Raw genomic sequence first — 15,092 nt, forward strand, 5'->3', positions numbered from 1 at the left:
ATACAGTGCATTGTTGGGTATCAAATGAAAGGTTTCAATAAGTACCTTTCAATGCCAGCCTTAGTTTTGTGATTTGTTGAGAAGGCAAGGAGTCCAGGGGGACGAAAGTTATGACCCGGTAGCAGAAACTACCCAACCAAAAACGAATTCAGTATCCAGTATGTTATTATACTCGTTGTGTACGTTTGTAGAAAGAGAGATAGTGGGTTTGGCCAAGTGCATCGAGAAGAGACTTTAAGTGAATCATATTGACGATGGATGGTTTCTTCTAGTGTAGAGGCCACATATCATATGAAGCTTCCTTATATCTATACGTCCACAAACACGGCATTTGCTAGTGCTAACTATAACCGGCACGACAACCGGCTTTTCCAGCTCTGAACTTGATTCTCCCATGGGTTATAGTTCACACTTATGATATGTTTGCGAGTGTAAACGAGTCACGCTGGTGACTGGACACTGGTGAGGCAGCATCTGATGAAACCACATTTGGCTTTCTATACAGACTTTGTTAGTAGTCTAAAACATGTCACTTGTGGAAAGGGCCTCATTACATTTCCGTGGGCGTAGATTTTTCCTACTATTAACACGGATGCCCCACGTGATTGCAGGAATTTGAAAGAAGATATCAGCATTTGTGTGCTGGATAGCTGGATGTGTCCGGATAGCTGAGTGGTTAGAGCGCAAGGCTGTCATACGGAAGGACGCGGTTCAAATCTCCCTGGTGGCAGTGGAATTTGTATCGTGATTTGACGTCGGATACCAGTCGACTCAGCTGTGAATGAGTACCTGAGTCAAATCAGGGTAATAATCTCGGACGAGCGCAATGCTGACCACATTTCCTCCTAGTGTACCGTTAGGGTCTTGAATGAAGTGCTCTAACACACTTTAAGGCCCTGATCCAACATGGATTGTTGCGCCAACGATTATTATTATTATCAGCATTTGACAACAGACTGACCGCTCATGTAACACATTTTATATTGTATCTATATAGTGATTTCCGATCTCTCTATTGAGCGGAGGGTATTCATATAATTCCTTATGTATTTTTGTGAGCATCATTTTGGTTATCATCATATTTAAGTGTAACAAGTTTTCAGCAAAGGTAAACACAAACATTTCCTATTGCAACCAAGATAGGAGAATCGTGGAACAGACGTTCATTAATCGCGGCTACCACACCATTAAATACTATAGGATGCCGAACGGAAAATCAGGGTATAATCATAATCTAACTATTACTATCTTCATCGAAAAGTTCGCAGAATTCCCACTCCGCTCTTACTAATCTAATTTAAGTTTGACTTTTTTCGTTGCGTTGCCACATCTATTGCTGGTATTCACTGCAACATTTAACGTCACAGCCCGCAATTAGGAAAGTAACTTGATTTTCAATATGTCTGCCAATATAAGTGCTTTCAATTTCTTATAATTTAAAAAGAAAGTTCAATTTACAGCAACGAGTTTGTATTAAATTTAGCGTGGCTAAGACATGACAGCATGGCAAATCCGATCTAACATTCAATAAATGGAGATGACAAAGAGTTATGAATTGAACATACAATTCCTACATATGACCCGTAAATTACAAGCTACGGATTAACCTAGGCCGAAAAAGTTACCCAGTTGTCAATCAGAAAAAAAATGAGGCGCTTATGGTTGTCGTCGATTATATGGGTGTTCTCCGTTATGAATTTTCACAAAAGATCAAACAGTGAACAAATTGTATTATTCCGGCATTCTGGGACGTTTGTGAGAAGACATTCGCAAATAAGTTGGGAAATCGGAAACTCGGCGGGTCAAGAACGAAAGGTTTTGTTTGTTTCTCCTGTGAGTATATTTGAGTGAAGAACAATCCCATTAGCATGCAGCCCGTTATGTATATGCATCTACCATGTCAGGCTACTCACTTTAGTGTGATATTGATATTTAGTTGCAGTAAATCTACATGGTAAGGTCAACTTTGAGCTACTGTAACTTTGATAGCAATAGTATGATTTTGATCAAACTTAGGAATAACATGGTTCATACTAGAATCTATATTACTACAAATTTTTATAACTCTAGGATAAGTTTAAGGGGGGCTTTTACTACATTTCCTCAAAAATGTAGTAACATACTATTATGAACTTGAGACTGTGTAGAGGCAGCTCATGTTTTTTTTCAGATTTTTCCGTTGAGTAGTTTCTGATAATGGGTTCGTTAAAAAATCATCACTTTCGACACTACCTATCGACTCCACATGTTTCCAGCAAATGTCAAAAACAGGCATCGAAAAGTACTAATCGGGACCTTTCATTTGATACCCAACATGACTGCATTCAGCGAAAAAAATGTTACACCCCCCTTTTGAGGGTATGAGGACCCCCCCCTCCCCTTAATGTCAACCAAGAAAGATGTCACTTACTGCATGTCTGAGCGTTCATAATTTCGACCTTCACAGCCGTTACAGAATTTGCTGCAAAATCATTCTTTAAAATACACGCATTATATTCTCTGAATCTGCAGTTGAACATAATTAATTTAAAATTTCTGAGATAGATTTCATAATTTAATTGCCCCCGGAACTATTTAATACGAGAACATCCAGTTACATTGCATTCAGAATCCATGCAAATTAGTTGAGATAATTAGAATGTCTAGACATCATGAATGCTGCAATCAACGTAATCTTATGATTAAATCAGGTCAGGTAATAATCGCTGCTAATTGTTAGGCGGCTCTGACGTCCACTATCACAGAAAAGATAACCATCATTATCTTCTTTTCAATGAGAGAAATTTATCTAAAGATGAAATAGTGGGGACACAGTGTGAAAACGAAAATAGGGACAAACGATGCAAATTCTTAAAGCAATGTTAAAAGAAAAGGCAAATAAAGTAATGGCTGGAAGTACGTTGAGTTCAAGAAGGTATGGAGATTGCTTTTGTTGCCTTCTAGCTAGGCCTCGCTTTCCTTACCAACGAAAATCACCGCTTTACCCGGAATATCTTACTTAAGGTAAATTATTTCATCCAGATTGCTTATCTTAAATTCTTTTTTTTAAATTTGGAAAATATTTTTCAAACTTTTGCATAAAATTACTTTTCCAAAACGCATTTTATAATTTACCCTGCCTAGGAAAAACCAACTGGTTTGCTCTAAATTGGAAAATATCGGTCCTATCAGGATCTATCCACTGTCACTTTCGCCTTCTGGTCAACTAGCCCCTACTGAGGAGTAGTTCTTTATTAGGGATTGTGGCAAGACAAGTGGTTTAGAGACTTCGATTGACAGTGGCAGTGTATGGCTCGGTGAGCGAGAGAGCAAATTAGTGTAATAATCGTAATCGAGATGTTTGGGCCATAGTGTTTTGATCCCCTTAAGTTTTATTCGTCGTTTAACTAAGGTAGCATAAAGAACTTCGTCAATAACGAGAAAAAATATGAGGCACAAAGGGTCACCCTGTTGAACCCCCTTAGAACTGTAGAATTGTCAGATGTTTTCCTGGTGGCAGCATGTCACATTTTGTATCATCTATCCTGATAAATTGCTGTCAATTATCGAGGAATGTCTATTCTACGTAAAGAAAAATTATGGTGTAGTTGTCCTTCCGGCTCACAAACTGCTCCTAACCAGAGCAATGACAAACTCCTTTTAGTCATAGCGTACGTTAGGCTGCACCTCATAGGATTTATCACGGTATAATGGCTCAAGATTGGCGCCTACCCACAGGGATCAGTGGAGTTGTTAGTTCCTTACGCTCGACAGTTACTTCCCGAAACGTACCGGACAAGTAGAATAGAAAAGAGCACTTTTGAATACGTCCCAACATTCATCAACACCATTGGTAAACTATAGCTTTTCCGCTTCAAGCTATGGATTTTTCAGATGAAATTAGCAATTTTCCATAACAAATTAACGGCTGTCTACACCAAATTCACTTCCTTTCAAATTAAATTCACGATTTTCCAAATGAAATTTACTTTTCTCCAAATCAAAGTAACGATTTTCCAAATAAAATCAACATTTTTCCAAAAAGAAAAATTACACTTTTAAATTATTGAGTAATCTAAAAAGAACTATGTACGAAAACTAAGAATACAGTCCCCTTTCTCAAAGTTTTTTCTCCGACTATGAAATAATTTGATCCGGCATATTTAGTTTGGACAAATGCTATTTTATTCAGAAAACCCGGTATTTGATTAGGAAAAAAGTTAATTTCATTTGGAAAATCGTGAATTTGATTTGGAAAGACGCCAATTTGGTATGTAAAGCCGTTAATTTGATTTGGAAAATTGTTAATTTCATCTGGAATGTCGTTAGTTAAAGGTGGAAATGCTAAATATAAAATATTTGCACTTGAATCAAAATGTTAGGTTATCCATCATCGACTGAGGGATCTATCATGAAATGACTCCCGTTTAATTTGGACACCCCAAACTCTGTTCCTTGTGAGGAGGCATGGACGTAAGACGCAAGCCGAGGGTCATCAAGAGATGTCAGTTTTATCACTCGGTCGGCATGCGGGAATCAATTTACCAAGATCTAAGTGCTGTCAACATCCGCATATAAGAAAAACAATATCAAATTCCTGAAACGCTGCCTTTGTTCAATGAATGTGATGACACCAAATGATTAAAAAACCGCATTGTGAATAAAATCACATTGGGATTTGCGAAGTAACCGATGAACAGCTTGCAGAAATCGCATAAAGCAGTGTCTGTCCGATATTTAGTTAAAGCCGACAAATTAATTTGATACTGAAGAGAAGTCAGAGCGTTTCGTTTGCTAAAAGAGAAAGTATGAGCTCTGATTTCTAGTCTTGAACCCGCAGGCTTGTCGAATCCCCGGGAGCTTGACTGCCTCATAGGAAATACCGGAGAAGAGGAAGCCATCAAACGCGATTGCGGTGAACATGAATTACATCTCACAAATCAATATCTTGTGCAACCACAAGATAAAAGCTGATATAGTGCTCATCAGTGAGCCGTATGGAAACTGGTACCGAAAGGACCCAGCTTAGTGGCACCCCAACTTATCAGATACCACCGCCATTTTGGTCGGGGACTGGAGTCGCCTCAGGGTTCTTGCCCAAGGCAATGGGGATGGCGTAGTTTGGATTCGGTGATTAGAGTTAACGTTTGTCAGCGTCTATCTAACGCCAAATGAGATGATGCAGAATTTCTACGCAGGCTCCCAAAATAGCGGCGAGAACAAGGCCCATAGTTTTACTTACCGAATCCAATCCAACGTTCGGTCGCCCCGGCTGCAAAGAAAAAAATCCAAATCGGAATCACTGGTGTCATTGGTGAACAGGTGACGAGTTTTGACTTAGCGACAATCAATAAATCGCGTTCTCACGGCGTGCACCAGCTCCACAATCTTAGGTGTGGAACATCGTGAAGTTGAACACAAGGAGATGTTTCGAAAATCTTGGAGTAGGTGGAGCCCCACTTGAGGGCACTACAGCCAGCCGTGGCAAATCTGAATTAGTGAATGAAGGAAATTGTCGAGTACCATAAAGAGTGCCATAAGCTCCGCTGTTCAGAATCGTGAGAATTATATTGCGGATCGGACAGCATATGTTTCCAATTGACGACCTGGGAATAGTAATCGGCGCTGGGCCGCCATTAAAAACGCTTCTTATTCGGTTGCTACTCAGGTCGTCCGCCAATTTTTGAGAGGGTGTTATAAGACCTGGCTAACTACAGAATTATGCGGATCGGGGAACATCAGGAATTTAAGGCTCTAATGATGATTGGTAGTGTTAAAAATTTGATTCGTTCGAACCCCGATACAGTGAGGAACTTCGGATTAAGGATGTTAATCGTCAGCTCTTCATTCAGGATGATGGCCAGCTGAAGAAGTGGAAACGACATTTCACCACGAACTTTAGCAGTATAATCACGAGAGCAGTTCCATCTCTTCTGGATGAATTGGTAAGCTATGGTAGTTAGTTAGTTAGTTTAGTTAACTGGGGGGAGCCGCAGCCCCGAGCACTCAGGCCATTATTAGGCTCATTGTACTATCCCCGTAGATTCCTATTCAATGGCTTCCCGCCTACGGTGTTTGAAGGCTTTAGCGAACCTGAGAACATTCTCAAGAGGCAGAGAGTGTGCAGATTCTTCATTGAAGAAAACCTTGCCAAGGTGTCTTCGTCTGAGATCTGAGGATGCCGGGCAGCTGCATAAAAAGTGCAGGGCGTCTCCTCCTCCTCCTCACATTGGCTGCACACAGCCGAAACCACTACCCCAATCTTTTCCATATGGTAGTTTAAGGGGCAATGTCCCGTCAAAAGCCCTACTAGGGTTTTCATGTCCGACTTCTTAAGAGACAACAAAAATGCCGTTCTAGTGGCTCTAGGCTCCTTCACAAGGATTTTCGCTTGCCGGCAAGAGTCCAAATTTTTCCACTCGGTTGCGTGAATCCTTGCAATTTCACTCTTCAGAGTAGACTTGACAGTAGATGGTCGGATTCCAAGAGCTGGTTCTGGCCCCACCATTGTGGATCCAGACCCTCGGCGAGCTAGTCTGTCAGCCTCCTCATTGCCGGCGATGTTAGAGTGCCCCGGCACCCAAGTCAGGAATGTTTCGTTCAGTCGGCCAAGTTTCAGCAGCACCTGATGACAACTCCACACCAACTTGATTGATATGTTATTGCCATTTAGCGCTGATAATGCCGCCCGACTGGCGCAGACATTCTTCTGCTGCCAATGAAATGGCATATATCTCCGCCTGGAATATGGTCGTCATTTTTCCGAGAGATCGGGCCAGTTCTATAATCGGATTCTCCGAGAACACCCCTGCACCTGATCCATCCTCCATGACAGACCCGTCGGTGAAGATTATTAGGTCTGTAATCTGAAAAGACTCATGGCCACTTGTCGACCATTCTTCTCTTTCGGTGATTACGACAGTATATGTCTTTTCAAAGACGAATCTGGAAACCATATGATCGGTCGGCATCAGGGCTACCGGATGTTTTTCAAGGAATTTCCAGATAGACGCACGCCCGTTGGATTGGTCGCCTTTCCACGCCCCAATGGTATCGAGCCTATATGCGTCGTTGGCCGTTTTCAGTTTCACCTCCAAGTGAATGGGGGGTAAATTTAGGATAGCTTCAAGTGCCCCAGTCGGCGTAGTACTCATTGCTTCAGTAATACTTAGGCAACCAAGTCTCTGAATGTGCGTTAGCAGCTTCCTGCTGTTAGCAAAGTTCAGTCTTGGCCACCAGACGATGCATGCATACATCAAAATGGGTTTTATTATGGATATATACATCCAGTGTATCCATTTAGGTGAAAGTCCCCAGGTCTTACCTATCGCATTCCTACAGCACCAGAGCAATCTGCAGGATTTTTGACATTGTTCCTGGATATGATGCTCCACGTTAACTTGGAGTCGAAATGTACTCCTAAGTACTTGACTGTTTGTGCCAGCTGGATTTCCGCCCCTGCTAAGGTGGGTAGCGTATAGCTACCCCACCTGACGTTCCTAGTGAACATAACTAGTCCAGTCTTCCTAGCGTTCACCGTGAGTCCATTGCGGAGGCACCAGTTGTGGATTACATGCAGAGTTGCATTCAAGCGGTCACATACTGCGTCCGCAAACTTGCCGGTAATTATTGCGACTAGGTCGTCCGCAAATGCTTGCGCGAAGACTTTTTTGTCCTCCAGGAGCCACAGCAGGGTATCCATTACCAAGAGCCATAACAGTGGAGAGAGAACCCCTCCCTGTGGGCAGCCCCTGAGACATCCTGCTTCAATAGACTTCTGGCCGACCGATATGTGGATTTTTCTCCACTCCATGTGAAGGATCCAACTGATTAGCAGCGGTTCGATTCCATGCTGTCTTGCCGCATCACAAATTGCCGCGAATGAGGCATAATTGAAGGCACCTTCGATGTCCATGAATGCGCCTAAGGCGTATTCTTGTTCGGACATCGCCTTTTCAATTTTTGCCGTAAGTTCATGGAGTGCTGTCTCTGTGGATTTGCCTTTCTGGTAGGCGTGTTGCCTATGGTGAAGTGGCCACTTAGGAATGTGTGTGTCCCTTATGAACCGATCTACTAGTCTTGCTAGTCCTTTTAGCAGAAAGGACGTTAGGCTGATCGGTCGAAAGCTTTTTGCGTCTGTGTAGGTGGGTTTTCCTGGTTTGGGAATGAGCAACACCTTTACATCACGCCATTTAATTGGAATATAAGCGTGTGCTAGGCATGCCCGATATATATTCCGAATATGTAGACCCATGGCATCCATTCCTTCTATTACTAGCGCAGGGATGATGCCATCCGGACCTGCAGACGTGTATCTATGGAACGAGTTAAATGCCCATTTCACTCGCTCCAGTGATACTACTTTGCATGCCAGATTCCAGTCTCTCGGTTGAGGGCTGTATGCACCTGTTGGCCCCGAGATTAGATTTTGGATGCTGCCTGGGAAGTGTTCTTCAAGCAAATGATTTGCCGTTTCTTCATCGCTTTCTGTGTACTTCCCATTCTGTAAACGTAAATAACCCAGTTTCTGGCTACGTTCTTTAACCAGAATCCGCTTCAGCTTTGAGGATGCCTCAAGAGAGTTAGTCTCTTCGCAAAAGCGTCTCCAAGATAATAGTTTGGCCGATCTTATGCTCTTCTTTAGAGCCTTCTGTGCCTCTTTATAGCGATTCTAGCTAGTGCTTGATTCACCCTTCAGAGCACGATTGAGGAGCATCCTTGTCGTTCTCCTCTATTTTGCCAAATCCGAGTTCCACCATGGTAGCTATGGTAACATGCGGAGACGGATTTCTCCCACAATTTGAAGTGAAGTTTGGTCTGCCATCAATGCATTCAGCCTGAGTAAAGTCACTGATCTAACAGTCTTCCGACGGAGTTGACCATTGCAACTTCTTCTTCTCAACTCCTTCTGGAAATATTGGTAAACTGAGAACAATCTTAGAAAGCGCAAGATACGGATAATAATTGAGACTCCAAAAAAGGGCAGCAGTCTAGAGCGTGACAAATAGGAGAGGAGTTATTGGCATCCTTTCCGTGTCATAAAGGTAATTTGTAGTCAAAATTATTCTGAAGCTGGTTTCCGTTCTGGATCATTTAGTACCGACCCCATCAATCTCCGGCGGATCATATTGGATTAGTTTGTGATGTTTAGATTTCCTTCGAAAGGAGTGTTATCAGAGTGGCATATGTTGGCTTCAAATACCCCGTACTGCATCGAAGAAAAATCGCTCCGAAATTTTCAAAGGCAGGTCATCCTGGAATGCGTCCTGTCGCCAATGTTATTTCTTAATGTTGTAAGTCACATTCTTCATGCTACTACGACTATGTTAATGACACTTGTGTTCTTTTGCTATTTCATGGAGCTTCTAGTTCTCAATTGTGGAGATTGAGGCAAGTAAGGTCAGACTGAACATCGCTAAGTTTCTAAGTTTGACGGGTCATTGCTATTTGCATTAACTGAGAGTTCTTTGAAGATATTAGTGATTTAGCCTTGTTTCTGCCGATGGTGGCGCCGAAACATATGTCGCTCGACGCATTAAGGGTACATCCACATTCACTGGACATTTACTCATCTCAGCACCAACATAAAGTTGAAGCTGCCCTTACCACTGTAGTTATGGCTTTAGGAGTTTGTGGCATCAAAACAGAAGCGGTCACTGATAGCTGCCTACTGGTCCAATATAATGTTGAGACTGCTCTATTCTAATGTTCTTTACGTGCTACTGGATGAGAGCAGTACATGGGAGTCACCCAAGTGTTTCTCGAAAGCTGTACACCTTTGTCAGCACTTGTCTTCGTCATGGGGTTATTCTCGCCTGACACAATTTTGTCAGAGTACGGTGCAAAGGAAAGTAGCAGTGAATAGGTCAGACGTTAAGGAAGGACGACCACTTCATTGTATGGGGTAGCGAGTAAATCACTATTGAAACATGGCTGACAAGTGCGCAACCCAAGAAACTTGAGGCGTTTGCCGAAAATCCCGGAGGAACGTGAAAACACTATAGCGCACCGGCAATGATAACATGTAGATGCGCTATATTTCCATTTGAGGTCAATGGTGAGCATAAGAAAAGATGGAGAAAAAATATTTATAGAAGTTAATGGACAACTTCTAGGCTATGAAAATCTTAAAAAGGGCTGGGAAGGGACGACGTAGTGTTCCATCCAAAGATGATTAGTAGATGTATGTATTCCAGCAACGGAATTGTTGAAGATACGCGAAAGTAAGATACGCTTAAATCTCCCAGGTCAGGACGAGTTTAAATACGAGCTGATTATCCGTAATGCCAACTCTCGGAAAATGTGAACGAAAAAGGATGAAATCAAGCATCATATTCAATCTTTCACCATTAATCTGTTCAAAGAAATTATTATGCATCTTCATGGTTTTGACGAGACATATCCTTGGAGATGTTGAAGAGATCTGAAAATTAATTCATTCCAAGGACATGTACTGGCTTCCATAAAAGATGCTTTGTATATATACTCGGCTCAATGATGAGTCCTATCTAAGCTTTATGAGGGACTAACGTCAACTTTGATTAAACTCCGAAAGATACAGTGAGCTGGATGAAAGTCAGACATGAGTGGATTCCCAATAGAGAATTTCTAGAAAAAATCCATGACGACTGTTCCCTGGCAAGCCATGGAAACAGCTAAAGGACCGCATTGATGGTGACAGTAAATTTTTTCTCAGTTCCACGAATTTTTAATTGAGAAGTTGGAGACGGATGATGGCTAGGATCTGACGTGTGGCGTTGTTGCAGCACATTTGACAATGCTCTTCCTTCGAAGAATGCAATAACGGGAGAGCTTAGTCTGTTTTGAATTTGAGCAGATTTTCTGGGAAAATAGCAACCAACGTCTCTACACGAAAATGCAATAAGAGGGGAATACTTACTTGAAGAATTTGTCCCTGAACTTGATGAACCTCGACTCGGGCACTGTCGATGTTTCCAAGGCATACTGCCGGTAAGTCCTGCTTGTTGCCGTGGTTGCTGCTGCTGCTGGTGATGGAGTTTCTCTTTTATTCCGCCGCTCGTTGAACTTCCCAGGGTCGTGTATGAACTATTCATTAATGTTGATTCACCGAAACTGCAACTCAACCCCTTGACAGGTGTTTTGAATTGCGTGTAAGGCGTTGCGCAAAGGTCTTGACTGTGTTGATGCCATTGGTAGCCATCGTTAGTGGGATTGTTCAAATGACCACTAAATGAAAAATTCGAAAACGATTGTGAGAAATAACGTCCGTTCGACAAGCTATTCCCTGATGGGAATGTGCCATTTGTTGTGTTGCATGCCTTTCCAAGTGGTTGTCGGTTGAAGTGTTTAGAGAAATAGCTGCTAGGCCCGATAGTATTAAATTTGCCCGAGTACGGTCGATTGTCGAAATTCGGAGCATATTGCGGTGACTCATGATGGTACAGAAACATGGAATTATCCGCTTTACTCTTGAAACATGGCATATAGGTGTCATCCCTTACATAACTGTAGGGCGCCATGGGAATGTTTTCCTGATTCGATCGACTCTTGCTCGAAACATTTTCGTCCTGATTCACATTACACAAATCGGGTTTGGAGCTACCCAAATGGCCAACGTTTGCACAATTGAGTATCGTCGACGTGCAATCGTTCAGCATTGACTCTGCCATGCTTGTTGTTGTCAGTGCTATTGGCTTTGAATGTCCTTTGCTGCTAATATCCTGTTGCTGTTGATGTTGTTGGAACGTAGCTGAGCCGGCAGCAGCTATAATTTTGCGTCCCAATGATGCTGGCGGGGGTGGAGGCGGTGGGATTACTTCAACTTCGGTTGTTGAATCGCTCTGGAAGGAAAATTGAGATAAAGTTAGGCGAAAACGGGGTATACCAAATCAGAATACAATGAGTTGCATATTTTAGTGGCCTCAGCGAAGGTTTTCGTAGAAGTAGGCAATGTTTACGAATCTCTTTAGATTAGCTATGCACATACGGTTTTGTTTTTGTTTTAGAAGCTGTAATCTTTATAAGAAACAACAAAACTCATTTGGCGCCCAACGTGGGTTTAAGCTCAATCTAGCAATCAAGCAAACTAATGAGACACAACTGGTAACTCGGTAGATATTTTCTTAATGGCGATACTACAGAATCATTTAAAACCCAGCGAATATCCCGCAATTCATTTTCGAATCATTATGAATGAAAAAAACTTCATGAAGCGTCGAGAGTTCCGGTTCTTGTCGTCTGAGGACGTTCTTCAAAATGAGATGGCAGTCTCGCAGATTCAAAAGATATTCTTTGAAATGCAAAACAGCTCATTCATTATGATTAAACAGATACTCTTCTATGCAGTTTTGGTGATCAATTTTTATCTGATGTTTATACCACCGCCTGGGAATGCAAGTTGGGGAGAGGGGATGGAATAATTATTTCTCTATGAACAATTCTGAAAAGGAAGGGAATCGTGACGTAACTGCTGAAGTTCCTGACAACTATTCTGAAATTCATCTTGGTCTGATGATGAGCAGTTTCCATTTGCCTTATTTGTCCATGAGTTTAAGTAAAATTTAACTTGTCCCCCGTACTTTGAAATACATCCACTTTAGCTTCGCCTACTGTGTCCTTTTTCCCAATAAACTCCAATAAAGTGGCTCGCCAATAATCCCCTACGTCTCCACTATGTATATCCCAAAGGACTCATATTGCCGGGCTCATTTGCAGGCAAAAGCCAAACAGCTCCGTGCAGCTAGTAAAAGTTGATAATGAGTTGGACAACTTCATTTACAAAGGGTATGTATGAGGAAGCAATCGAGACATGAATAGCAAGCGATACTGTGTTATCATCGTCAACATCATCATCGTCCTTCTCGTCGGCACTCTTTTTTTTTTGCAGTTGCCGTTAAAAATGAGTATTGAACGCGTGGTTTAACGGAAAGAAAACTGTGTTCCAAAAGGGCCCCCTTTGACGGCTAAAGTCTTTTCAGACGACAAGTTAACAAGTTAAAAAGTATTTTTAGGCTTTATGGAGTTTTCAACCATGCACGTCATTCATGAGTGGCAATATAATAGCATGTTGGGTTTGTTTGCTAATGGCTAAGTTATTTCTTTATCGGGACGTATATTCTGCCTTTTGGAGAATATTCCCTTCGAGTATCGACCCAAAAGTCTTGTTGAAAATACGTGCCTGAAATTTTGTCTTTGGAGAGTTTCTGGAGTGTACCCTGCGATATCGATAACACATATATGATTGGACATGTGGTTCAAATTGTATTTTGAGGATTTGAGAGTTCATGGATGGAGTAGATTCAAAAATCGGAATTGAGCAAACTGACAAGTCCTTTAATGGAAAACTAAGCCCCTTTCAATAGATATACAAATACTTAAGAAATGGATATTTGTTTTTGGTAATTAATTGCTGCCTTCACTTCGTTAGTTTCGGGTGAGTGCAATGGAGACTTAGAACACAATCGTTTGGGGCAGACAATGTAATATTTAAAATTTGATAGCAAAATCAGGGACTACATATTTTTGGTTATTAGTAGGCTCTTTCAGGCAACGGATAATATTTACTAGAAAGCAATTTATTGACATCCACTGACACTTTGGAATAATCCCTTGTGGCGATTACTGCTTTTTATTTTACTCTCCATCTACTCTGCCTTCGCACAAGTGTGAAGGGGCCACGTCTTGACTACCATCATTAGCGAACCCCATTAGAAACTATCACGGTGACGTATGGTACTGTCTGAATTCGAGGAAATGCTTGAGAGTCTTGTTCTCCATGGGAGGGGTCGTAGTCCAAGGGTGATTGCTGGTGACTTCAATGCTTGGGCCCGTGAGTGGGATAGCATCGAGGCAAATGCAAGGGAACACAGTCTATTAGACGCTTTTGTATAGTTGGATGTAATTCTGACCAAAGAAGATTATGTAAACACCTTTCAGAAAGGGGGGCCTGCCTCACTCGTAGACCTAACTTTTATCAGCCATGCACTGGCACGTGGTATGTCCTGGTGCGTTGGCAAGGACTACACCCACAGCGATCACCAGGCAATCTTCTTTGGGCTACAGGTGGAGTCACCGGGTAGAAGACCATCATGCCCGAAACCGAGAAACATCTCAGGCTTGTCTATTAAGGCTTTGGATGAGCAGACGTTTCTAGAGGTGTCGTTAGACCAACCTAATAAAGCAGGCGCCTCTACGGAAAGAGCTGTCCATGTGGCCCAATGCATCGCCAAAGCGGGTGACGCGTCCATACCTAGGAGGTGTTCATTCCCCAGTAGAAGACCAAACTACTGATGGAATACTGAACTGGCCAGCCTCCGATCAGCCAGAAGAGCGGGTCAGAAGGCGGTAGGCAGAATCGACCAAGGGCAAAAAGACCGCGCCTATAAGGAAGCCCGCAAAACCCTCAAGCTCGTCATATAACGGACTAAGAGGGAATGCTTTAAGGAGATCTGTTCGGAAGCGGACGTAAACCCATGGGGGAGCGCCTATAAAATCGTGATGAGGCAATTCAAAGGTCGATCATCACGACATACTTCCAGGTTGCTTATACCTAGGGTAGTAAGTTTGATCCTGCTCTATGCAGCTCCAGTTTAGGGAAAGGCATTGCAGGCCATATTTAACGCTAACAAACTGAGTCAGCCAACAGAAGAACAGCCCTAAGGATGTGCTCGGCATTCAGCACTGTCTGAAAGGATGCAGCATTCGTCATCTCTGGAATGATGCTCATTGAAATCTTAGCAGATGAGATCTATCTCTCCTTTATCGCAGATGAAGAACGCCGCAAAGGAGAGATCTCTAAATAGATGCGCGTTGGGAACGCTCGGAAAGGAGTCGGTGGACACACAGGCTCATCCCTGTCATCAAGGAGTGGTTGGAGAGAGGGCAATGTGAGATTAAGTATAATCTTATCCAGGTTCTCACGGGGCATGGAGGATATTCCCAGTATCCTGTTCAGGTTTAAACTAGGTACCTAACCCGATTGTCCAAACTTGAATGGAGTCCCAGATGACCCAGAGCATATATTCTTCTATTGTTCAAGGTTTGTGGAGGAAAGGAACCTATAACACTTGGTGGGCGTTATCCGCATTCGTGCCCTGCATACTACCTATCAAATTTTGTTTTTGCCGCTGCTA

General features: G+C 42.4%; 1 protein-coding gene across 2 annotated transcripts in view; it reads right to left on the minus strand.

Moving 5' to 3' along the window:
* The window catches only part of LOC119661748, a 450,161-nt gene that overhangs the window by 226,829 nt on the left and 208,240 nt on the right, over nucleotides 1-15,092 (minus strand). For both annotated transcript variants that reach the window (XM_038071218.1, XM_038071217.1), the window contains exon 4: nucleotides 10,880-11,801. In XM_038071218.1, coding sequence (XP_037927146.1) covers nucleotides 10,880-11,801 — 922 coding nt within the window. The remainder of the gene's footprint in view (nucleotides 1-10,879; nucleotides 11,802-15,092) is intronic.

This window comes from Hermetia illucens, chromosome 1 (genome assembly GCF_905115235.1).
Source record: "Hermetia illucens chromosome 1, iHerIll2.2.curated.20191125, whole genome shotgun sequence".
Classification (NCBI taxonomy): domain Eukaryota; kingdom Metazoa; phylum Arthropoda; class Insecta; order Diptera; family Stratiomyidae; genus Hermetia; species Hermetia illucens.